This window comes from Anopheles coustani, chromosome 3, assembly GCF_943734705.1.
Source record: "Anopheles coustani chromosome 3, idAnoCousDA_361_x.2, whole genome shotgun sequence".
NCBI lineage: Eukaryota > Metazoa > Arthropoda > Insecta > Diptera > Culicidae > Anopheles > Anopheles coustani.
Genome location: NC_071288.1, coordinates 13,413,000 through 13,436,682, shown reverse-complemented (window position 1 = coordinate 13,436,682; position 23,683 = coordinate 13,413,000). Strand labels below are relative to the sequence as shown.

The following is a 23,683-nucleotide window of genomic DNA, read 5'->3' as shown; positions in this document are numbered from 1 at the left end:
AACTGCACAGTGCCGCACACGTGAACTCTTCCTCAAAGTATGTTCATTGTTTGACACGCAGCGCTGTTGGAACACGGTGTGCGAGAAGCTGGACATATTTGAATGAATAAATATTTATCATTACTTGTTCTTCGAGAAAACCAATTATTCTGAATCAATTTTTTTTATCTGTATCTTTTATGTGAAAGATCACATTCGAAGTACACAAATTATTTTATCCTGTCAGTATTTTCGTTTTATCATATAAGATTTTTCAAATCTTAGACTTTTAAAAATTATCTCCTGTTTTCTGATGCAGATACAGATTGGTTAATGAAAAATGAAAGATGAAAATTAAAATAAAAATTCTAAAGCTTATTTTATTGAATAGCAACACATTAACGAGATTTTAGAAGTTTATTTATTTTATTGTTTTGATATTAAATTCTTCATAAAGACCCAGTTTTTATCTGTAAATGTAAAAAAGAGGCGTTTAAAAGACTACAAAAATTACACACTGAAAGAGATTATTGTGCAGCATTGCATGCATGCCAAAAAACCAACGTTACCCATTGATTTGAATAGCTTTTTTACTTTGTAACAATTAATAATTCTTTGACATTCTTTCTTCAGACACTAAGTCCTTCATATGGTGTTGCAGGATTTTGATTTCCAACTTATATTTCCAATTTGGATTTTGGACTGTTGAATTGAACCGCAAAAGACAAATAAATTTAAATTTTGAACAATTATTCTCATTTCTAATCTATCTATAAAATTGATATATTTTCATCTGATTTGTTAGGCAATTCTATAATATTCTTGTTGTTTTTACTAACCTTAGAATTCCCACTGTTCGGTTGGACGGTAAACAAGAACCAGAAGTTTCCTCCGAGCCAAAATCTCGTTCAATTTATCCATCATTTCTCGCTTCTAACGCCAACATTCCGAATGGGCCGAAAAGTTTTCATAAATGCGTACGCCGTTTTCAGCATCCATCCTTCATCCAGCACAAACAACATAATTATACGTTATAAAGTATGCGAGATTATACGTAATATACAAGTGATAATCATACAGTTCTCGCTCGGTTCTGTTCCCGGGAGAACTGTGTTTTACTTTTCTTTTCCTTTGCCTTCGTGTTCCGTCCATTTGGGCGAAGGTTCGTGCGCCAACGCTAATCGTGCAATCGTCATCATCTTTAGGGGCTTTTCGGTTTCGGCCGCCATTCGAATCCTCCGGCTAATGCCTGCCCCTGAACCCGGATCGGTGGCCGATCCGTCCGCGCCTGTTGACGTTTCTGTCCCCCGTTGTTACCATTTCCCAAGTGCAGGGAACGCGAGCGATGAACGGGGAAGGGCATTCTGACAGTATATGACTTGTTTTTGGTACTCGCTTTAATTAACGAGACACATCAACGCATTTCACTTTGGCCGTTGCTTCTCCGGCCGGTTTCCGGCTGGACGCCCGGTAGGGCTATGATGGATTGCATATACCCCCGGAACCAGGACGAGCCCGTTTTCGGCTGGCTACCGGTCGCTCGGCCGAAAATCGATCCACCGATCGATCATTGCCGTCATCATCACAGCTCGGCGTGCCTGGCGTCCTATCCTGTCGATCGTCGTCATCGTTGATTACCTGCCGAACACGACCGCGGGCCATCCACACACAATTTAACCTAATTAAGGCCGATATTGTGCGCGAAAGTATCGTCCCTGTCTCTTTCTCTCCCCTTATGTTTCCTTCGCGATGGACTTGCAAACATGTTGGCCGTCCACGTGTAGCTGTTGCAGAAATTAACTGCCGCTCGGCGATGGACGTTCGACGACAGGCCAAATGCCGTCCGCCTGAAATCAAAGCACAATGCAACATAATCGATGGGAAAAACGGTATCCGCACCACCGGCCGTCAAAAGTCAATTGAAACTGAGCAGCACACACACACACACACTCAAGCAAATGCCGAAGCATTCCTGTTGCACTTAATTACTTGCTCATTATCGACCGGCTGAAAAGCTGTGGCCGAAAAGCGACGAAAACTGACCCAGAAACCCGGACTGGACGATCCCCGGGGGTGCGTTGTCTATGCAACGGCCATCCTGCTGCGTCGGCATGGTCGTTTCCCCGAGGCCAATAATAGACCACTCGATGGCATAACGTTAAAATAGCGAGCGTGTGTTTGCGAATAATGGACCGAAGTAAATTAACTTTTGTCAGGTTGCGAAGGAAACGGGCGGCCTCGTCGCCTTTCGGATGCCGTGGGAAGAAACCTGCCGAAAGTTTGCCCGCCCCGTTGCACCACCGCTTTCCCTCGTTGCAGCCGCTCTGTTACATGTTGGCAGAATGTAGTCGAATGTGTGTTGGTGTGTGGAATGCATTTCCAATCCCATCGTAATCGGTTATGCTCGATCCCTGGGCGAGCCTCTTGTGACCATTCTGTTTTTCCACCCCGAATCTGGGTGGATCTGACAATCATTTCTCAGCCTTCTTTAGCTTCTGCTCGTTTCCTTTCGATAGCGTATCCTCTTTCGTTTGATGGGTGTCCTTGAAGAGGGTGTTGAATAGGAGCATGTTATTAAGTCTTGGAACCGTTTTAAGAAACAGAAGTCATGCTGGTAATAGTCAATGTCTTTATAAACTTTTTTTTTCTGTTCCTAATGCTGAATGCGATCAATTTTAACACACATCCACAATTACATTTTATTCTCATTGATGGCTTATGCATGACATAAATTAAACATATTACCTACCCAATAAACAGGCAACATCTTAAACCTTTAAAAACCCTATACCTCATTACAGTTTACCCTGTCCTGATGTTAAAACATGATGTGCACCAAAGGCTTAGCATGTTAATCAAAAGATTCTACCATATTTAAAATCGGTTATGCTTTGAACAATCACCCTGCCAGTTTTCCCAACGAATGTCCTTAATTTTGGCAATAAAAAACCCCGTAAGCGGTCGTATACTTCGTGATCGACCCGGCCCGGGAAAATCCACGCCACCGCTTTCCCCGAGTGTAAAACCACAATGATGATGAGTCTATTGCCGCACCGTACAATTATCATAATCGTTTTACATCCTCCGACGCGCCCAATCGTGCACCGAGCGGGGAAAAACTGCTCCGCCATGTGTCACGCTGTGCGCAAGATTGTCACCCAGGATTCGTGTCGGTGACGTGCTTTCCCCAAAAGCCCAGCGAACAGGCAACACCCCGGACGGAAGCCACTCGGTGGGAGGATCCGACCGATTATATCCTCTTATTGTCTTATCCCCTATCGCAAACCGCACCCTCCGGACTGTGGTCCTTTTTTCACTGGCCATTTTCTCCCCGTTGCCGACCGGCGGGCAACAAAGGCTGGGTATCCTTTCTACCCCGATGCGTTCGGTGCCGACACCTTTCGACAATGTTTGTCGATTTTACGCTTCATCTTGGAATTTTTAATGCAATTAGGGAAAGTAGATTAAAAGGCAGCATTGTCGGCCGTCAACAGGACACTGACACACGGTGCGATGGCATATGCGAAAGGGCCCTGTGAAGGTATCGGCTAGAAAGGTGCCTACCTCAACCGGTTACCCCGACTCGACGGGACGGGCCATTCGATGCCGCGAATGGGACGTAGCTACATTTAATAAGATTTTGCTGGATTTTCTCAACTGCCCAATTGTGCGCAGATAGGATTAGAAACTTATCGCCCGAAAGTCCGGAGAAGGATTGGTTCACCCGGTTCCCGAGGTTTCCTTCAAGCCAACCATTGTATTGTCTTGAGAAAATGATTTTTTCGCATCAACGCACCATCCCTACATGGCAGCGAAATATGCGGCTCAGGAAATAATTTCCATTCTCTTATGATAATTTATGACTTTTAACTGCTGCTCAATGTGGGATCGGATTCGTTCGTTTTAAATGCTCCAAAAAGTAATCCATTTGACTTTGTTTTCTCAAATTTCTTATTTTGCTTTCATGGCCTTTTCGCAAATCCAAGTAAATCATATGATCATACTTTGATAACTAAATAAAAATGTTTTAGTTTTTTTTAAATGTCACTCCTTTTCCGTCCAAGCAATAAAAACTTGGAGGATAGTGAAACAAAACGGAAATTGTGGAACTAATCGATTTTAGCCTGCACTTTCTTATGCAGCGATGGGACCTATGCTAGTTGCGTACTCCGCTCAAGCTGCTGTACCAGGATTTTAATATCAACTGCTACGATTCTGATTTCAACTGTCAAAGTTATAATAAACATGATCGCGTTATAAAATCAACAGATGCAGTAGGAATATCATGCACTGCTGTTAGAAAAAATGCTGCTGCTGTTGTAATATCATCTTAAAATCCCTGTAAGTTGAGCCTTCCAGGTTTAACGTCTTTTATTTTTAAAGTCAGGTTATTCCGTGCCAAAGGTACGGTAATGTTGAACAGTTTGACTTATCGAATCAGAAACATGACATTTGTCAGTTGATCGCAAGTGACGCAAAGAGTACACAAAATATTGTGTATTGCACCTTGTACTTCATTAACCTTGGTGCAATCCGAACGTCATTTGTCGACAAATCTAGTGATGAAACAGTCGAATCGCAGTAGGGATTCGAGTCCGGTCTGGGACTTCGGTCTGGGACTCGGATCCGTTTTTGAGGTTCGTCCGGATTTAGGATTTTACCAGAAATCCAAATAACATGCTAGTCATTTCTTGTTCTCTTTAAAAATATACAGAAATGAGAAACACACAATCAAATCTGATTCGAGCCCCAAAACAAATCAAATCCCAAGCGAATCAAATCTGATCCGAATCCGTCAAATGGGATCCAATCTTTTAGCGTCCGTATAGTGATCGATCTTCGAATCTACCGAATTCCGATTCTGCCAACACTAATCGTAACTCCCTAAATAATTGTAGCTGCGTTCCAGCGGAAAGAAAACAAAGGCTTCTACCAGAAGCGGAAACGAAAGTCAATACGCAATTCCACTGCACAGCGAGTGTAGGTATCTTTTGGCGAAAACGGTGTAACGGAGCAAAGCTTGCATTTGGTTGTTCGTAAAAAGGTGGTGCCTATTAAGTGAAGGAAGAGCGTTTTGCACTTTCAAAACACACATACACGTCAATAGGGGTACGATGATTCAAGCGTTCTGTGCAGTAATGGCGTGAAATTCTTTTGTCTGCTGTTGCCCGTCGCGAGTAAACACTTATCGCCATCGACGGAACGCCTTCCGGATTTTGGATTCTCGTGCACGGTTTCGGAAAATCGAAAGCACCATTACGTCCCCCGTGTCGCTGGGTGGACGGGCGCGGTGAAGCAGAGATAAGCGAAACACAGTGGTGGCCATCGTCTTCTACGTCGTCGCCCCGCGTAGCTAATGGTTTTAATTTTTTTCCCTGTGTGTCTTGTCTGCCGTATCGTTGGCTGGATTTAGTTACTTCTTGCTGTACGAGACACTCGTGTAAGCGATCCGTGCGGGTCATGGACATTTTGGTTGCTGCTTTTCGCAAGTAAACCCTCAAGTGCGTGTCCGTGTGTTTGTGTGCTAATTGACCAGAAACGGTAAATTGCGTTTTGTTTAAAACGTTGCGCGAATATTCGGTCCATGTTGGCAGGAAATTCTACGCTTCGCATGTAGACTTCGGTGATCATTCTTTGGAAGCATGATTGCTACATGATGGCTACCAGAGGCTAGTGAAACAAAGCAAATCGTGCATATCATCATACCTGCGAATGATGACGTAAAGTGTCCCACAGTAGTATGTCACCTGCCATAATATGGTTTCCCGACATCGGCGCATCGCACTTCGTACCGTCGTGTCCCTTCCGCGTGCGTTGCAATATGGAACCTGCTAGAACAGCTTGGCCGAGGGAAAACAAAAACAAAAACCATCCTCGCTCGCCAAGTGAAACAAGTGGCAATCATCTGTGCTGACCCTCTCTCCAATGTGCGGAAAAAGCATAATCAATCGCAAAGTGCGCATTGGCGTCCTTGTGAATTTGGTTTCTACGTCTTTATCTATCCAAGAAACCCGTGCCATCGTCCGTTGCCAATATCTGTGTCTCGCTAGCAAATTGCACTCTTTGTTGTGTGGCTGTTAATCCTTGAACTGGTAGCAGCCATTTACTTTGTGTGTTGCTAAGTTCAGCGAGCGGTCGTGTTGCGAGTGAATCATTCCACTTTTCCATTTTATGACGACCAAGTTGTTTAGCGAATACAAATTGTTGACATATCGTCACACTTGATTCTACGACGGTGGTCCGAGTTGGCGGTGTCGATAAATCAGTATGAAAACGAGGGGGAACGTAAGGTACTGCAGGGAAGGGCCGTTATCGGTTAATAAGATTTTTTCCTTCCAGCGGGCATGTAAAAACCAGCATGATGCATTTCATTCAATATACACCATAAATTCTTCGCCACCACGATCGGTTCAATGGACCTAGACTGCGCCGTTTTGATGAGGTTTTTGGGACGACGGAGAGAACGATCCGACCCGGATGACGATGAATGCACTCGAGTATTGGTAGCCTGCAGGGAATGATTCACTGATAACCAATTATCACAAACTTAGGCCGAGGGTAAAGGGCGTCTCGTTTCGGTTTGCCTTTTTTCAACCCCTGGTCATGATCATCCGTTCTTATGAGTAACAGATTCTTTCAGTCAATTGTTACATGAATCTTTTTTTTACTTTTTTCGCTTCCCGGCGGAAGAGAGCGCCATTATGAGCCACGGGAATGCGTTTAAAATAGACGAAGAACGAACTTGTAATCGTAATCTTTACAAACCGAAACGTGAACCATACATTGGAATGGGACGATGATAATGGGCGTCATGTTAAAAAAAAAGTACGTGCCACGTCGTCTTGATGGTTAAAACTTAAATAGAACCACGTGCTTAAAATTTAAATGGGGCTTCCAAGAAATATTCCATATCTTAGTGCTATCCAAGCACTGTCCTGTGGGGCCTTCTTATCAGTGCATCCGTTTGCCATTGGTGACAGTAGCACCGTTGTATGCACCACTTTTTTCCCCCCGATTGACATGCAATTGCTCATCGCTGTTTCAGAGCAAATCGCTTACACGGCGTCTTTCACGTGTTTCGCCGCAATCAGTATTGATTTACATATTTTGTTTTGCCTGTGTTTGCATTGTCCTACTTACAGATTAACCCACAACTGCACGCCCAAAGCCGAGGGACAAAGGAAAACTAATTTGTATTAAAACAGAAAACAATTCAAGCAACCCGTCGAAGATGGCCACCAGGAAAAAGGCGCTGCTGAAAGTGATCGTCCTCGGCGACAGCAGCGTTGGAAAGACGTCGCTCATGAACCAGTACGTAAACAAGCGTTTCTCGAACCAATACAAGGCAACGATCGGTGCCGACTTCCTGACGAAGGAAGTGGTGATCGATGAGCGGGTTGTGACGATGCAGGTATGTCCCTGACGGAGTGTGTAGCGGAGGTTCGTTGTTCGATCACCAATTTGCACTATTTCCCTTTCGCCAGATTTGGGACACTGCCGGCCAGGAACGATTCCAATCGCTCGGTGTAGCCTTCTATCGTGGGGCGGATTGCTGTGTGCTAGTGTACGACACGACTGCACCGAACACGTTCAAAAATCTCGAGTCCTGGCGCGATGAGTTCTTAATACAGGCTAGCCCGCGCGACCCGGAACACTTCCCGTTCCTTGTGCTGGGCAACAAAGTGGATCTGGAAAATCGTGCTGTAAGTAAACACATGAACACGCAGCTAGGCGAAGGGAGATTTGTTTATCTAATCACGATTGCTTCCTCCCCCTCCTTGACCCACATTCGTAGGTTTCTACGAAGCGTGCCCAGCAGTGGTGCACGTCGAAGAACGACATACCATACTTTGAAACTTCGGCCAAGGAAGGCATCAATGTCGATCTGGCGTTCCAAACTATCGCCAAAAACGCAATAGCCCAAGAAACGGAGGTACGCGCGCAGAGGTTGAGATAAACAAAACAAAAACACCAAACTAACTGTCGGCATTCGTGTTTGTTTTTTCCAGGTTGACGATTTTAACTTCCCAGACCAGATCACCCTGACTCCGACCAACCGGCAACGAAGCGGGGACAACTGCAACTGCTAATATTATCGAACTAGTAAAATTGACCGCCCCCCTTCTTCTGACACAGTCCACATAAGCGACCACATTGACGTATGCGGCGCCAGCAACAGTACTAGCAACAGTAGCTGCAGTTCCAGCAACAGCGACAGCAGCAAAAGCAGCCTAAGCGACAGTAGCAGCAATCAAGTAAGCATCGCTAACGATCGTGCGACGATAGACAAAATACTTCCCAGATGAAAAAGATCGACCTTTAGCAATGGTAACCGTGGCAGACAAGATCAGACGAGCTGTTTACTAATTGGTGCGCGTGTGTGCTGTGTAAGCTGATCAAAATAGAGGAGGAAATAGTGCGCAAAATGCAAAATGTCCAGAAAAAACGTGTGTCCGTCGTAAACCGTTCGCGGGTTAAGGTGTTTGTTGGCGTATTTCCCAGCGCTTGTTCATTTCCCCACACTAGCGTGTAAATGGTAAACTACAGTTTCAGGAGTGACGTACAGCTGCTCTACGGGAACTTTTGATAAAATTCTTCTCTGTCGGATGTGTGTTGGAGAAAACGGTGACGGCAACTATCAGAGGCTGCAAACATAAATTTAGCCATTGGATATTATTTTGATTCGATTTTGTTATACACGCAACACATACACACGGAGCTCTAAAATGAAATACTAAGGAGAGAGAGAAAAAAAAAAACATTACAACCCAGTTGCTTTGGCGAAATCGCATTGCGTAACAACATTTGACAAAGCATTCATCAATGGAACGCGTTTGGCAGTAATTTAATCAGGACAGTCACAAGGTGGAAGAGTTATGCTTCGCTTTTAGGCACATATTGCAACATGTTGATAAGAAGAAAAAACAGTGAAAATAAATATAATCAACATTCATCTACGTCGGAATGGCATATTGCTTCCCAATGGGGGGCTGCATTGGTATCGATATACGATTCCCGAAGGCGATGGAAGAATGTGAAATGTCACAAAAGCAACGCATGAAGGGAAGAAACAATTGTCATCCAGTATCGAAACAACATGAAATTACAATCGTTGCACAGCTAGGACAAGAGAGTTAATTCAAGAGGATCAGCTAACGATAAAGGTGATGGTGAGAGGGCTCGAAGCGGGGGGAGCAAAAAAAGGGTAACCGACGCGGCAGAGGACGAAAATCTGTAGGAATAGTAATGCCCTTATTGATAATTCTATCGAACATTATACATAAACATATATATTAAAGAAAAAAAAAACAATTATATCTCATAGAGAGCAGAAGCAACATTAGTGGAATATTATAATTTTTTTATCTCGTCGGCTTGGTCGTACTTCTTAGGCAGCCTGCTAAAAGAAGTAACTGGCCTGGCGTCCCTTGTGTGTAAAAGGTTTGCAAAGCAGAAGATGTCTCAATTCTCTTGGACTGTGGCGTTAGTACTGTGATGCGAACTTTTTTTTAAAGCTTATTAACGGATTGGATGCGGGAATTTGCGTATTGTTTTTTTTTCATCTTACAGAAGAAAGTTCGGAGCGTTAGATTTAACAGTCTTATTAACAAAATCCATTCATTCTGTTACTCTCAACTCGAGCCACTGGGTTTCGCTCTTCGCGAAATTTTGCAAAAACCACCCACAACGCAGCCCGTTTGTAGCTTTGGACAGTTCCGATAGAGACGGGAAAATAGATTTGCACCACTTGAATTCGAAGTGCACCCGGGTGACAATTAGGTAAACGAACTAGAATCAAGATGCAATTAGAGTACGACATAACACTGGCGGATTGCGCATGAAGGAAGAATCCCCACAGTACCCCCAACGGGGAAGTGTGCCCCGCGCGTACGCGCACGCTCTTTCCTTTGGGAAGGGAAGGGAACCGGTGGAATCCGAGAAGCAAGCGAAAACACAAGCCCCTGAACATTCGTGAACTTTTAGCTATGGAAATATACGTGATCGTTACAAGGATAATGACTATGTGAGTGTGTGGCAGACAAAAAGTAAAACAATAAACCTTTATGATAAATGAAGAAAGTGTGAGATGTTCGATGCTGATGACCAAATATGTTCTTTTGCAAACTTTAAAGCAATTAGAAAAATTACATAAAAAACCAGATAAAAAGCTAAAGCTTGTAGACAACCAATCGGGTGTGTGTCTTCGCTAGATCGCAGTATACTGCGACGCACTCTATTGTTCGGTATCGTAAGCTCCAGGGTGGGGTTTTGACATTTCAGAAGAAAAAAAGTCGCGAGCACATCGTTGGTGCCTGGAAAATAGTGTTTTATTGAATGCTCAGACTTGCGAAATTACGTTCTGCTGCGTGATGGAGGAAGCCAAGTTGGTCAGTTTGCTGGGCAGCATACAAAAATCGAACGACAAGAACGTTATCTACCGCAATCTGGTCACCATCCGCACGCACTTTGTGACGTCGGAAGGGGGTATACGATTGCTGTCGACGACCGATGGAATCAAGGTGCTGGTCGGCCTGCTCAGCAAACCCTACGAAAAGGTCATCGAAGTGGTCCTGAGCATCCTGGGAAACTGCTGCACACGGAAGGAATGCTGCAAACAGGTGCGTTTCTACGAGAAAACAGTTTTTCCACACTTCCCCTGGAGGGGGTGGTGTGATGGGTGTTGAGGAGCGCAGTTGGTGTGCAAAGGAGACAGTGCGCAGTGAGCGAGATAGCGAGAGCAGCGTTTTGACTAATCGATTCGATTCTTGACTTTTTTTTTCGTTGCAGGCATTCGATTACGGTATACTGAGTCCGTTGATTTCGATCATTTCCAACATTCCGAATCCCAGCATCCAGTGTCGGGGGTGCCGGCTGCTGGGCAACCTGGCCCAGCATGAACCGATCAGCTACAAGATTGCGCGTGACAATGGGAACACGGCGTATGCGCTCAGCTCGATTCTAACCGAGTCGGATAACATGGCTGTGCTGATAATGGTGATCCGTGCGATCCGACAGCTTTGGCGTGAAAAATCGCTCCGGATGACCCTGATGGAGCAGGGGTGTATTGGAAAAATTGTCCAAATTCTTATACGTTACGCCCAGATCGAATCCGATGCGGATCCATTACTGAGCAGCGAACGATCGTCGGGTGGCAGCCCACCTGGCAGCAGCGGTAAGGACGAGGAGGAAAAGGTTGTGCTGAAGCACTGGCACGCACCGGACCGGATGGTGACGAAGGAGAAGTTTAATAACATCGTACGCAACATGGAACACAGCCAGCTGTGCGATATCGTCGGCTATCAGGTGATACAGAACTACCGCTGGAAGGATCGGCCCGATTTCAGGCTGCCCGAGTCGGACGAAACGATCAAACTGTTCGAGAGCGTACTGAAGTGTCTACAGATGATCACCACCACGGTGATGCTGCAGGTGGTGGAGGAAATCTACGGCGGAACCGGAACGGGGCTGGACTGTCTGGTGTACCTTTGCGGAGAAACGAGTCCCTTCCGGGCGCTCTCGTTGAAGGTGGTTTCAAATTTGGCCGCTAACCCGGATGCAATTGATCGATTGACGGCGTGCGGTGTGATAAAAATGGCTGCCGATTTGATAATGTACGCCAGTTTAGGTAAGTAGGGACGAAGTCGGGAGAGTTGCTATGGGAACTTATGTGCTGATTGTTGGGTTTTCTTTTTTATTTGTAGATGAGTCGGAGAAGCGATACTGTATCAACATGATGTGCTTGCTCACCAAGGAAGCCTGTAATCGGGGGCACATTCGAAGGAGCGGTGCCCTGCAGGCATTTATGAAGATTGCCAAACAATCGCACGAAAAGCGCGAACAGGCGATGATACTATACGCACTGTACCAGTACCGATTCGACAGTCTTAGCAACGAAATCCTTCTGAGCAACGGCCTGGTGAGCTTTCTAGTTCGAATCTTAAACGGAATCATTGACGAGAAGGAGGTGACCCATATACGGCACGACGAACAAGACAAACAGCAAAGCAACCCCAGTGTATTCAGCAAGCGCCGATCAAATTCAGCCAAGGCCGGGAAGATGCGACGTAGCGATCTTTTGTTCCACTACAAAAGTGGCAACGGGTACCAGCAGCATCAACAACATCAACATCGGGCAGCGAAACTGTCCAAGCTCGATCCTTACTGCTCCGCACCGGAATCTCCGGACAGTGGGAGCAGTGGGTACGCCAGTACCAGCTACGGTACAGTCCGAAGCCCAGCGACAAGTGTCGAATCAAGTCCACCACGGGACGAAGCGTTCGAGGACGATACGGAAATCTACTCCCCAGTCTGTAGCGACCACGAGCAGGAGGATGACACGCGCGGCGATACAACGGCGGAGCGAACGAGACCACCGGCAAATCAGATCGATGCTGGCGGCGATCTTCCCTTTGCCGGAGAGGGAAACGAAGAGGACGAGGGCGATGGGCTGGACGGGACGGAAGAAATGAAAGACTTCGACATCGTTTCCTATCTTATCGAGGACAGTTCCAACGCCAAGTGGCTGGATACGGTCGAGGAGCGGGAACTGCTGGAGGAGGAATCGGTAAGCTCCGGGCTGCGACCGTCCAGGTGCGGAACGTCGGACGTTTGTATCGATGATAATGAAATGTTCAAGATTGAGCTGGAAATCGCCACCGCCAAAACGTTCGAAAAGTATCCGATGCAGCCGACGTTGACGTTGCTCTGGTCGGTGTCGAAGTCTTTCCCCGCGGTGGAGTTTGTCCAAACGAGCACGCTCGAGACGTTGCTGAAGATTTGCAAACACGCGAAGAAACCGCGCGGTCGTGCGTTTCAAACGCTGGCCAATATTTTGAAGCATGTCAAGCACTTTCTGCCCTTGCTGAAGCAGGACTTTGTGTTTCGGTTGCACGAGATGAAACTGCCATACCCGGCGCATGGTGCACGCTGTTGGAGTTGCGATGAGATGCGAACGGCCTGTAACGACCTGATGACGCTTTTCGGTTCGGTCGGCGAGACAGGCTACGGACAGGGGGAGATTGCGCACATACTGCGAACGGGTGAGCGGGATCTGAAGCTGCGCGTTTCGATCATAGTGCTGTTCGTCGTGCGGGACACGCGCCTACTACATAAGCTGCTCTTCGACATGAAGGTGCTCGAAACGGTGATAGACTTTATCCTGGACGAGGTGGGCGGTGCAACTTGTTCGGCATCGCCGGACGAGCAGCAGGTGCGCCTGCGTGGCATTGCCTGTTCAGCGATAACGCAGCTGGCACAGAATTTGTCCATCTACGGCGAGGAAGAGGACACCGGAACGCCAAGCGAGAAGCTCGAGGCGAAAGAATTCGACAACACGCTCACGATCTGCGATGAATCGCCTGCCAGCGCGGACGAGCGGGTCACGTTTCGGGTGCGAAGCACTCCGGCCGGACCGGAAGAGCTGGTGCTCGTCAGCAAAGCGCTGCTCATGGAAGGAAGCGAGGTGTTCCGGCGAATGTTCGAGGCGGACCATTTCATCGAGTCGGTCAACAACGAGGTGCACCTGCGCGAGCCGATCAGCGCCGATGGGTTGCGATACTTTTTCTACCTCATTCGGCTGCAAACGGTCAACAAGCTGACCGGCATGGCACCTCCGCCGAAGGTGATCGAGGCGAGTCTGGACGCGCTCAGTCTCGCACAGAAGTATCTCCTGCCGGCCGTGGAACGGTCCGTGCTAAACATCGTCAAGACGCTCCTGAACGACGACTGCGTGCTGAACGTGTTCGAGTGGTCGCTGAAGAACTACAACCAGGAGTTGCTGGTCGCTTCGACGTACTACTTCCTCTATTCGGACATCAGCGGTTCGGCTAAGTGTAAGCTGTACCGGGCGGCTAATCGGTCGTCCTATCGGGACGACTGGCGACGGCTGCTGACCGAAACGATCCTGTTTCGGCTTCAGCCGAACGCGGAACTCTAGCTCCCGTGATTTCCGCCTCTCCCCCGATTCCCATAAGGCTGTGACCAACGATGGCATCTGAGCGACTTTTGTTACAAGTTGTACGCGCAATGCATTAGATTTTCTATTGTTTTATCCTTTTTTACTTTATCGAAAATTGTCTTAATATTCAACAAACATTCCATTTCAACAACGTGACAAGCGATGGAAAAATTGTTTTCATAAATCAATTATGGTTTTTTTGTTATTCATTTTGCGAGGAATACAACAACATACTGCCCAGCTTTTCTTTTTGTATCTCTCCAAAAACGACGCTTGGAAGCTCTCCTATTAGTTCTTTTTACGTGAGCAAAGGTGTATTTGAGACAATGTAAAGTAGGCCCTGGAAAGGGGAACAGGCTTCTTTTTAATAGAAATAAACTGCCCCACGTTAGATGTTATGTAAACGAGTGGTTGTCGATTATTTTATTTTAAAATCCCGAAGGATAATTGGTGTTTTATCACAATTTAGGTGCGCTTCATAACTTTTCACCCGGAGGCGGCACGTACTGATTGTTCATCCGGTGGCCGTACTCGAACGATATTCGCAGATCACCGAAACCGCTGCGCGGTAGAACACCTCCGATCCATTCGAGGGAAAAATTATACACCCGCTCCGGGTCTGGTTCGTGTTTGTACCGGCCTATTTTGATGTATGTACTATAGCACTGTGCGCGTACCGGTCGACCTTTAGTTTCCGGCATATCTTCCGGTGGATCCATCTCGACGAAACGTTCGTCGGCGGAACGTGCGAAATTTTTCTCGAAGGCAAGCGCTATCCGATCGGTACGAAACACATGCAACAGGCTTTTGTGGTGAGTGAATCGGAACAGCTGTGTGTGTTGCTCGGTTGCCCCAGCGGTTAATTCAGGACCCTCCTCCGGGGACGACGTTTTCTCTGGTTGGCGCAAACGATGTCCAACGGAGAAACGAGCCCGAAGGCAGCGGAAGAAATCTTCGTGAATACGAAACGTTTGTGCCTCTGGTTTGCCGTTCGTGTTGTAATCGATGATTGCATTCAGTTGCTCGATTACAGACTCCAGCCAGTGGGTGAACGATAGATGGCAAAGCGTTGCCTCGTACGCCGGAACGGATGTAGTTTTCCTGGAAGTTTCGTCTGGTTCACTACTCCGGTGGCGTTGCAGACGATTGAATATAATCCCGTTCGATTCCAGTGCTTTCATCAGCTTGCGGACGTTGTAGCTACCGCGCGTTAGTTTTTCCTTTTCCACGCGGCCACCTTGGCGAAGGGCCGCCTTTTTTGCCGTAACTTCGATCAGCTTTTCTTTTTTCCCTTCCTTTGGTTCGACCTCCGTGGACAGATTATCGAATACACCGGCAGGAAGCAGCATACTTTCGTCGCACTCAATGTCCGACGGACAGAAATCGATGCGGTCGGTGAGATCAAACTCATCCATCAGCTCGATCTGGCAGTCCATTAATTGCAGGCTTTCCGCATTGGCCGTTATCACGTCCGGGCTGCACCGCTCGGTCGCCGGTGGGTCGATCATCGTATCCCCAATCGCCAGTTCGAATACCGGTCCGTCGGTCGGCATGTCCATCAGGGAGTCGAGTGAAATCAAGCCGGGTTGTACGTCGACATCATCGCTGAACAATTCCATCATCGTTGGGTTGAGAATGCAATCGATCATTTCAACACTTTGACCCACAACTGGAAGCTGATCGTTCAATATGTGTGCTTCTACTGGGGGAACCGCTTCGTAGGTGCAACGGAGATCGTGATCCGATGGTACGGGTACTGGCTCTTGTCCTACAAACTGCCTAAGCAATGGTAGCCATCGATCATCGGGATTCTCTGCGGCGCTCATCAGGCCAGCAACAACTGCCAGTATATGCCAACAGGCATCAGGAGACGTCTTGTGCTGGTGCCCATCCGATCGACAGTCGCAGTGGAACTGGGTATATTTTAGATTCTTCTTCTGTGCTGCTACGTGACGCAAGCCGAACGAAGATTGCAAACGACCCACAGCGAAAAGGTCATTCCCCAGGCGTTGCACCAATGGCACGTTACATAGCGTTTCCTTTTCCCAAAGGATTCGTTTTTCCTCCTCGGGGATTAGTAGCATATCCACTGTAGCCCGTTTAAGAGGTAAAGTACTGGCAATAGTTTTGCAACCACTTACATGTTGTTTGATCAATTCTTTCTCGTCTGATTGAATGCTGATACTGGCCAATCCCGATGTAATCGATGCCACAGTGATCGTTCCATCCGGTTGGGTGTCTTTTTTGATAAAATATCGGACACCCGTTCGAAGGTGAACGCTGTACAAATGGGCATAATTTGGAAGCAGCTGCACAGCACTTGCCGGTTGCGTTGGGAGCACCTTTCTATCGCGAATGGTATCATCGCGCAACTTTTGCTGGCAGGATCGATTTTTGCACCTTGTAGCCCGATTCCCGTTGAACGTTTCGCATCGTGGGCATTTTCTTATGCCTCGTAAATTGCTTCTGTAGTCCAGCTTGATGGACATGATCGCGAAAAGCAGCTTTACCACACGAATTGTTTTGATACAATAACATCAGCTGAAGTTTGCCGTCAAGGTGGATGATCAACCCTGCTGTAAACAATTTTTTTCCCAATTCGTACATTCGGATTGGTTTATCTTTTTTAAATGATAAAATACCTTCGCAAAACTTATATTTGGTAATATTTGCAACGAGAGGAACTAACAGGCTTAAAACTCTTCTGTTCTAGTTCTTTAACCCTAGAATCCAAATTGGGGTCATTTTGACCCCAACGCAATTTTCGATTTTAATATCTCGAAAACGGCTGAATATTTTTACAAAAAAAAATAAGGCTTTTCTTAAAATCCAAAGCTATATCTAAAAAAAAAATTTCAGACTTTTCTGTTCGACCAGTTCCGAGAACCAACTTGATTATACCTAGAATGCTTTTTAGGGGTCATTTGACCCCTACTTGTAAAACGCTATAACTTCACTATTTTTGATGATTTTTCAAATCCGTAAACTGTTACTTTTTAGTATATTTGTTGATTATCTTTTGGCGTTTTTGGTTTTTCGATGCATTTCTTCATAATTCCGCAAGCACGGTGTATAGCAAAAACGTTTGAAATTGCGTTTTTTCAGCTTTTATTCATTCAAAATCTTTGAATTAAATCTAGAAAAAAAGGTTGCGCTAGAAAGTTAGTATGTTGAGCAACATTTCAAAAATAAAATCATATTTTTGCCATAACAAATGACTCCATAAATTGGCCGCAAAGATTAAAAATAACGCCAATTCCCATAGTAACGTATCGCGCATAACGCTTCGAAACGCTCGCGTACGGAATAACGGAACAAAGCGCAGAACGGAAACTTCCTATGGAAAATGTTAAAATCCACATCTTTAAGATCAATTTGTGGCGTTATTTGTTAATTTAAAAATATGATATTATTTTTCAAAGGTGGCCTAATATATCAACATCATAGCGCACACTTTTTTTTTCTAAATTTACATGATACATTTTGTAGGGTACGGCCTACTCCGGAACTTGTAGGGTTTCGTTAAATTCAAAATTCCTAACTGTTCAGAACCTTGTAGAGTTCTGTGGCCTACCTTTAGGCGTCGCAATATCGTACATTCTGCCACCTTAAAATTGAATAATTTTAACTGTTTGCTTTTGGTAATACACACAGCTTTACCAATGGCCTAGTCACTGTACTTCCCTTACTTGTACGCAATGTAAAGACACGCGCTTTGCCATCCTTTCCAGGATGCTCCTCGGTTACGCGTGCTAATGGCCAACACGCCGAAGGCACATTATCTTCCTTAATTATAACTAACGTTCCTGGCGTTACTGTGGTTGTACCTTCCTTTGTCCATTTAGAACGCGCCTGCAGTTGTTGTAAATACTCCTTCTGCCAACGGTTCCAAAAGTGCTGGCGAAGTTGTTGAACATGACGCCAGTGGTTCAACCGGTTTTCGGCTTCGTACAGCAAGCAGTGGTCCGGAACAAGCTGTAGGTTCGTTCCAACCAGGAAATGTCCAGGAGTGAGTGCTGTCATATCGTGTGGGTCATCTGACATCGATGTTATAGGTCGGGAGTTGACACAGCATTCTATCTCGTCCAGCAGCGTAGACATGTCCTCATACGAAAGTGATGTCGTTCCTAAAACGCGCACTAGGTGGTACTTCATGGTTTTGACGGCGGCTTCCCACAGTCCACCGAAGTGAGGAGCTCTTGGTGGGATGAACTTCCATGAAATTTTGCGTTCTAGTGTCCAAGCTTGAACGCTCTGCTGGTGTTCAGTTGTACGCAACAGCTTGTACAACTCGTTCAGCTTGTTTGCTGCTCCCTTGAAGTTCGTCGCGTTGTCCGAGTGTAACTCCAATGGCAAACCACGACGAGACACAAACCGTCGTAATGCTGCTATAAATGCTTCCGTTGTCAGGTTTGACACCAGCTCGATGTGTACGGCACGGGTGGTGAAGCATACAAATATGGCGACGTATGCCTTCACGGGCGCCGCCCGTCGGTGGCCACCTTTCAGGAACACTGGACCACAGTAGTCAACACCGGTGATCGAAAAAGGAGGGGCCGGTGTTACTCGGACAGCCGGCAGGTCAGCCATGATAGTTGCTGACGATGATGGTCGGGCGCGGAAGCAGGTGTGGCACTGGTGAAATACCTTCCGGGCGAGATTTCGGCCACTTGTAATCCAGAAGCGTTGTCTGCACGTGTTTAGCATCAGAGTCGGTCCCGCGTGAAGTAACTGTTTATGAAAATGTTCCATCAGCAGACGAGCGAATGGATGGCTGGCCGGAACAACTAGTGGATGCTTCACATCCTCCGCTAGCGATGAGTTGGATAAACGTCCTCCAACTCGGATGATTCCGTCAGCTCCCAGTTGCGGATGTAGCCATTTGAGCGGGGACGACGCAGGAACGGGTTTGTTTTGCTGCAAGGCCTTGATTTCTTGCTGCAGGTGGTCTCGTTGAGCCAAGCGGCACAGCACTTCTTCTGCATCCGTCAAGTCCTTCGTCGTCAGGCCGGGGTTCTCGTACGCCCGGCGTTTGGTGCATCGGTTCCAATACTGAACCCAGTACGCCGTCATCCGTCTGAGCTTCGAGTACGATGAGAAAAGCGTAAAGATGCGATGAGCTGGCAGCTCAATGGCAGCGCATGCCACAACTGCTACTCGCTGCTCTGCTTGCACTGAAGGATCTGGTGTCGCAAGCAATGGTGGAGGCCATTGATCTTCTGGCAGGCTCATCCAGGAAGGACCCTGCCACCATAGAGTACTGGAGAGGAGATCTTTGCCCAAACATCCTCTCGAAGCAAGGTCAGCCGGGTTGTCGACTCCTGCGATGTGACGCCACGTGCAACCTTCCGTCAATTGTTGCACCTGCGATACCCGGTTGGCAACATATGGCTTCCAGGAGTTTGGTGATGCTCGCAGCCAATGTACCACAGTCATGGAGTCTGTCCAGAAAACTGCCAGAGATCCTGGGTTTACCGCAGTCCTTACTCGGTCGAATAGCAAGCTGGCCAACTGTGCTGCGCACAGTTCAAGCCGAGCGATAGAGTGCTTGCTATTGAGGGGCGTCACTTTGGTTTTTGAGGCGAAGAGCTCCATTGTGCCATGTCCCTGGGCATCGCAACTACGGATGTAGCAGCATGCTCCATATCCTTTCTCTGAAGCATCGCAGAAGACGTGGTATTGGATGGTGGTCACTGAAGATCTAATGGCGACTCGCGGAATGCTGATGTTGTGAAGGTAATGCAGTTGCTCAAGAAAGTTGAGCCATTCTGTTCGTAGCTGCAGCGGAAGTTCAGCATCCCATCCCCAGGGTTGTTGGTTGACGTGTTTCAGAGTCCATACACGTTGAAGAAGTTGCTTGGCAACCGCCTTCACTGGGTCAACAAACCCCACCGGATCGTAGATCTTCCCAATGGTGGACAATACCTTGCGTTTGGTCGCATCTTCGATGACCTCCGGGGCTTGGACTTTGAAGCGCAGAGTGTCCGCTGACGTATCCCATATGATTCCAAGTGTTGCCAACGATCCGTCGTCATCGTCGTTGGGATATGGGCTGGATGCTCGGCTTTGTTGGTCCACATGATGCAACACCGCTTCCTCGTTTGATGCCCATTTCCGCAGCTCAAATCCACCTTTGGCAAACAGTTGTTCGGTTTGCTGTTGCAAGGTTTGAGCAGCCTCGAGTGAATCAGCTCCAGACACAAAGTCATCCACGTAAAAGTCAGCGAACCGAGCTGCTGCTATTGGAAACTCGCTCCCATGATCCAATACTGTTTGTTGCAGAGATCTCACCGCAAGGAATGGTGCAGATGCGGTTCCATAAGTTACAGTATTCAGCTCATATTCTTCGATGGGATCATGGGACGAAGCTCGCCACAGAATGCGCTGTAGGGCGCGATCGCTGGGATGTACCCATACTTGGCGGTACATTTTTGCCACATCTCCTGTCAGTGCAATTTGATGAGTTCTGAATCGCATCAGGATCGATGTAGCATCTTGTTGAATTGTTGGTCCGATCATCAGCGTATCATTCAACGACACTCCTGTCGATGACTTGCTGGATGCGTCGAACACAACCCGACACTTCGTGGTGGTGCTGTCGGCCTTAAAAACAGGATGGTGTGGGAGGTAGAATGTTTCCCGACTATCAACTGCTGCTGCCACCTTTGTCATGTGGCCTAAGCGGAGGTATTCGGCCATGAACTCCACGTATGCCTTTTTTGTTTCGGGTTCTCGCTGCATACGTCTCTCGATAGCCAGAAACCGATGGAGGGCGATCGTCCGCGAGTCACCTAGTTTCCCGATCATGTCAGACTTTCTCGGAAGTCGGACGACATATCGGCCGGCTTCGTCTCTGCTTGTAGTGGCCGCGTAGTGGTCCTCACAGGCTCTCTCCTCGATACTCCAACTAGGGAGACTGCCTACGTCTTCTATTGCGAAGAATTTCCGCATCATCGTAGTCAGCTCGTTGGTGTGTACGGCGACTGAACACACAACTGGCAGCGACTGCTCTGCTATCTGGGCTGTGCCACTTACAACCCACCCAAATGCTGTTTCTTGGAGTGACGGCATACCTTCTCCAAGTGAGATGCGTCCGGTTTTTAAAAGCTCGTAGAAGCACGCCGCACCCAGGATGATATCGATTCCACCAGGCTTGTGGAATGTTGGGTCAGCCAAGACGCAGGTTGCTGGAATCGTCCACTGGCTGTGGTGTATACGATGGGCCGGCACATCTGCTGACAGCTTGGGCAGTACCAGCATCTCCAGCGACGTCGAAAACGATGAACAGCGCGACTGGATGGTGGCTCGTACTGATGACTTTACGTTCGTCGCTTGGCTGCCACCAATCCCCGACAGCGGAATGCTCACCGACTTCCGAGGTAGGTTTAAGAATTGCGCCAACCTTCCCGTAATGAAGTTGGACTGTGCTCCACTGTCCAAGAGAGCCCTTGCAGCATGGTTCTTCCCTGCGCTGTCAGTGATGTACAACATGACGGTTGACAGCAACACTGTGGATGGTATCGCTGTGTGAAGCGATATTGTAGCTGTACGGTGTTCTGCTGCAGATGTTGGCTGTTCGTGGCGGATCTCGCTGGCGGAACTAGTCCCTTCGTCGTGGAGCAAGGTGTGATGTTTTTGCTGGCATCGACGACACGTCCACTTCGAGGGGCACCTTTTGTTGAGATGACCAGCTCCGAAACAGTTGAAACAACGTTTCCAACTTCGGAGCTTGTCCCGTTTGTCTGGTAGCGATAGTGCTATGAAATCCGCGCACTTGCTGAGCATATGGTGACCCAGGCACATCACACACGTTGCGGTCGATGATGGAGTAACGGTCGACGTGAACGCTTTAGTAGGAGCCGGCTTTGGACGAGATGGTTTGTCCGTATTGCCTGCTGCGCAGCTCTCCAACACTTCACATTGTCGCGTGATGTAGTCGAACGTACGGAACAAATCCGGAAACTCGCCGTGCTGCAATGTAAGCTCCCATGCCTTACGAGTGCTGGAGTCCATACACGACGCGAGGATGTGGGTGATGATGAGGTTGCTGGTTTCATCAATGTTCTTCTCTAAGAACTGCAACCCATCAACGTGACCCTTACACGTTTCTACTAGTGATCGAAGTTCGCTGGCTGATTCGCGTTGCACGGGTTTAAGTTGCAGTAACCCAGCAATGTGCTTGTCGACGATTGCTCTCGGGTTCGCGAACCGCTTTTCTAGCACCTCCCAGGCACTCTTGTAGTTGTTGCTGCTCACCATTGCTGCGTTAATTATCCCTGCTGCCTTTCCGGTGAGTGCCTTGTTCAGGTGGTGTAACTTTGCTGCATCCGAAACAGGTGTCCTTCCCATGATGTCGAGGAACATGGCCTTGAATTTGGGCCACTCTTCGTAGCGTCCGTCAAAGGTTGGCATCGGGACACTGAGGTGATGCGCTGCCGAAGTTACCGGAGCTGCTGACGGTGTTGGTGTTTCGTCCAGCTGTGCCTCCAGAATGGCTGTGCAGGTGGTGTGGATCTTCCGGAAGGCATCGTCGGCGTCCATGTCGATTTCGAGGTCATCTGGCAGGAGATCTATGATGTGCTGCATAATCCTGCCGTGGGTGCCTTGAAGTTCCCGTAATGTGCGTAAGTGCACCCGCGCAGTGGCCGGAGGGAGTTTGTTGTTGGTGATGTCCGGCTGAAGCTGTGATAGTTGACGATAGGCCAGCTTCATTTTGGCCCGCAACACGGCCAACTCGCGATCCCCTGGCGATGACGTCGACGGTTTTGGTGACACGTGCTGTGGTGTTGTTTCCGTCACGTGGTCACTCGCGCACTGTTGTACGTTGGCTTCCGTAGCCTCTTGGTCGGAATTATCACTCCCATCATGTTCTGGTGGCGGGGAGTGCATCACTTTATTCCTGCGTGTGTTCATTGTGTCACTTCTGACTAGTCTTTTGCACTTTTCACTTTTTCACTTCACTGTTTTGTCAGCGTCGACTGCTACGACACTCTGGACTGGTACTCACAATCACGCTGAGTAAACTTCTCGTGGCGATGAGACGCTGGACGGTACCACCGAAGGAAACTCACACCTTGAGTTATCTTCCCGTGAGGCCCCGATGCGCACTGGATCGGCCTCGTGTGGTGTCCGTGGTCTGCCACCGATGGAAAATCAACCCGTCCGGTTGATACACGATTCCTGTATACGCTGGGTTGAACAAACGCTGGGCACGAAGCGCTGGACTGATCCACTGAAGAGAACTCCCGACTTGGGTTCTCTCCCCTTGAGGCACCGATGCGCACTGGATCGGCCTCGTGTGGTGTCCGTGGTCTGCCACCGATGTTCAATCAACCCGTCCGGTTGACGAAAGTTCCTCTTCCGACGACGAATGTATGAAATAATCTGCGCACGATAGGTTCGTTGCGCCGATCCGGTTCGAAGGACCAAAATGTAGGGTACGGCCTACTCCGGAACTTGTAGGGTTTCGTTAAATTCAAAATTCCTAACTGTTCAGAACCTTGTAGAGTTCTGTGGCCTACCTTTAGGCGTCGCAATATCGTACACATTTTGAAAGAATAAAAGTTGAAAAGGATTAAAATTCGACTAATATCAATCTTTTTTTATATACACCGAGCCAGCGGAATGGTGAAGTGGTACATCAAAAAATTAAAAACACCAAAAGATAGTCAATAAATATACTAAAACGTAACAGTTTACGGATTTGAAAAATCTTCAAAAATAGTGAAGTTATAGCGTTTTCAAAAA

General features: G+C 47.5%; 4 protein-coding genes across 4 annotated transcripts; 2 read left to right on the top strand and 2 right to left on the bottom strand.

The window, feature by feature from the left end:
* The first annotated feature begins 4,835 nt into the window (after positions 1-4,835).
* Positions 4,836-9,313, top strand: LOC131272173 (ras-related protein Rab-7a). Its single transcript, XM_058273824.1, has 5 exons — positions 4,836-4,959; positions 7,122-7,390; positions 7,464-7,682; positions 7,775-7,912; positions 7,989-9,313. The coding sequence occupies exons 2-5, from the start codon at positions 7,211-7,213 to the stop codon at positions 8,067-8,069; spliced, it is 618 nt and encodes a 205-aa protein (XP_058129807.1). The 5' UTR covers positions 4,836-4,959; positions 7,122-7,210; the 3' UTR covers positions 8,070-9,313.
* Positions 9,314-10,262: 949 nt separating this feature from the next.
* On the top strand, positions 10,263-14,078 carry LOC131272315 (uncharacterized). The gene is made up of 3 exons (XM_058274003.1): positions 10,263-10,598; positions 10,768-11,605; positions 11,682-14,078. The coding sequence occupies exons 1-3, from the start codon at positions 10,350-10,352 to the stop codon at positions 13,913-13,915; spliced, it is 3,321 nt and encodes a 1,106-aa protein (XP_058129986.1). The 5' UTR covers positions 10,263-10,349; the 3' UTR covers positions 13,916-14,078.
* Positions 14,079-14,333: 255 nt separating this feature from the next.
* LOC131272316 (uncharacterized protein C2orf42 homolog) lies at positions 14,334-16,425 on the bottom strand. The gene has a single exon (XM_058274004.1). It carries the CDS (start codon positions 16,423-16,425, stop codon positions 14,413-14,415), a length of 2,013 nt encoding a protein of 670 aa, XP_058129987.1. The 3' UTR covers positions 14,334-14,412.
* A 220-nt stretch (positions 16,426-16,645) lies between these two features.
* Positions 16,646-22,825, bottom strand: LOC131261028 (uncharacterized). Its single transcript, XM_058262912.1, has 2 exons — positions 17,626-22,825; positions 16,646-16,659 (listed from the first exon to the last, which is right to left on the bottom strand). The coding sequence occupies exons 1-2, from the start codon at positions 22,823-22,825 to the stop codon at positions 16,646-16,648; spliced, it is 5,214 nt and encodes a 1,737-aa protein (XP_058118895.1).
* Positions 22,826-23,683: the final 858 nt, after the last annotated feature.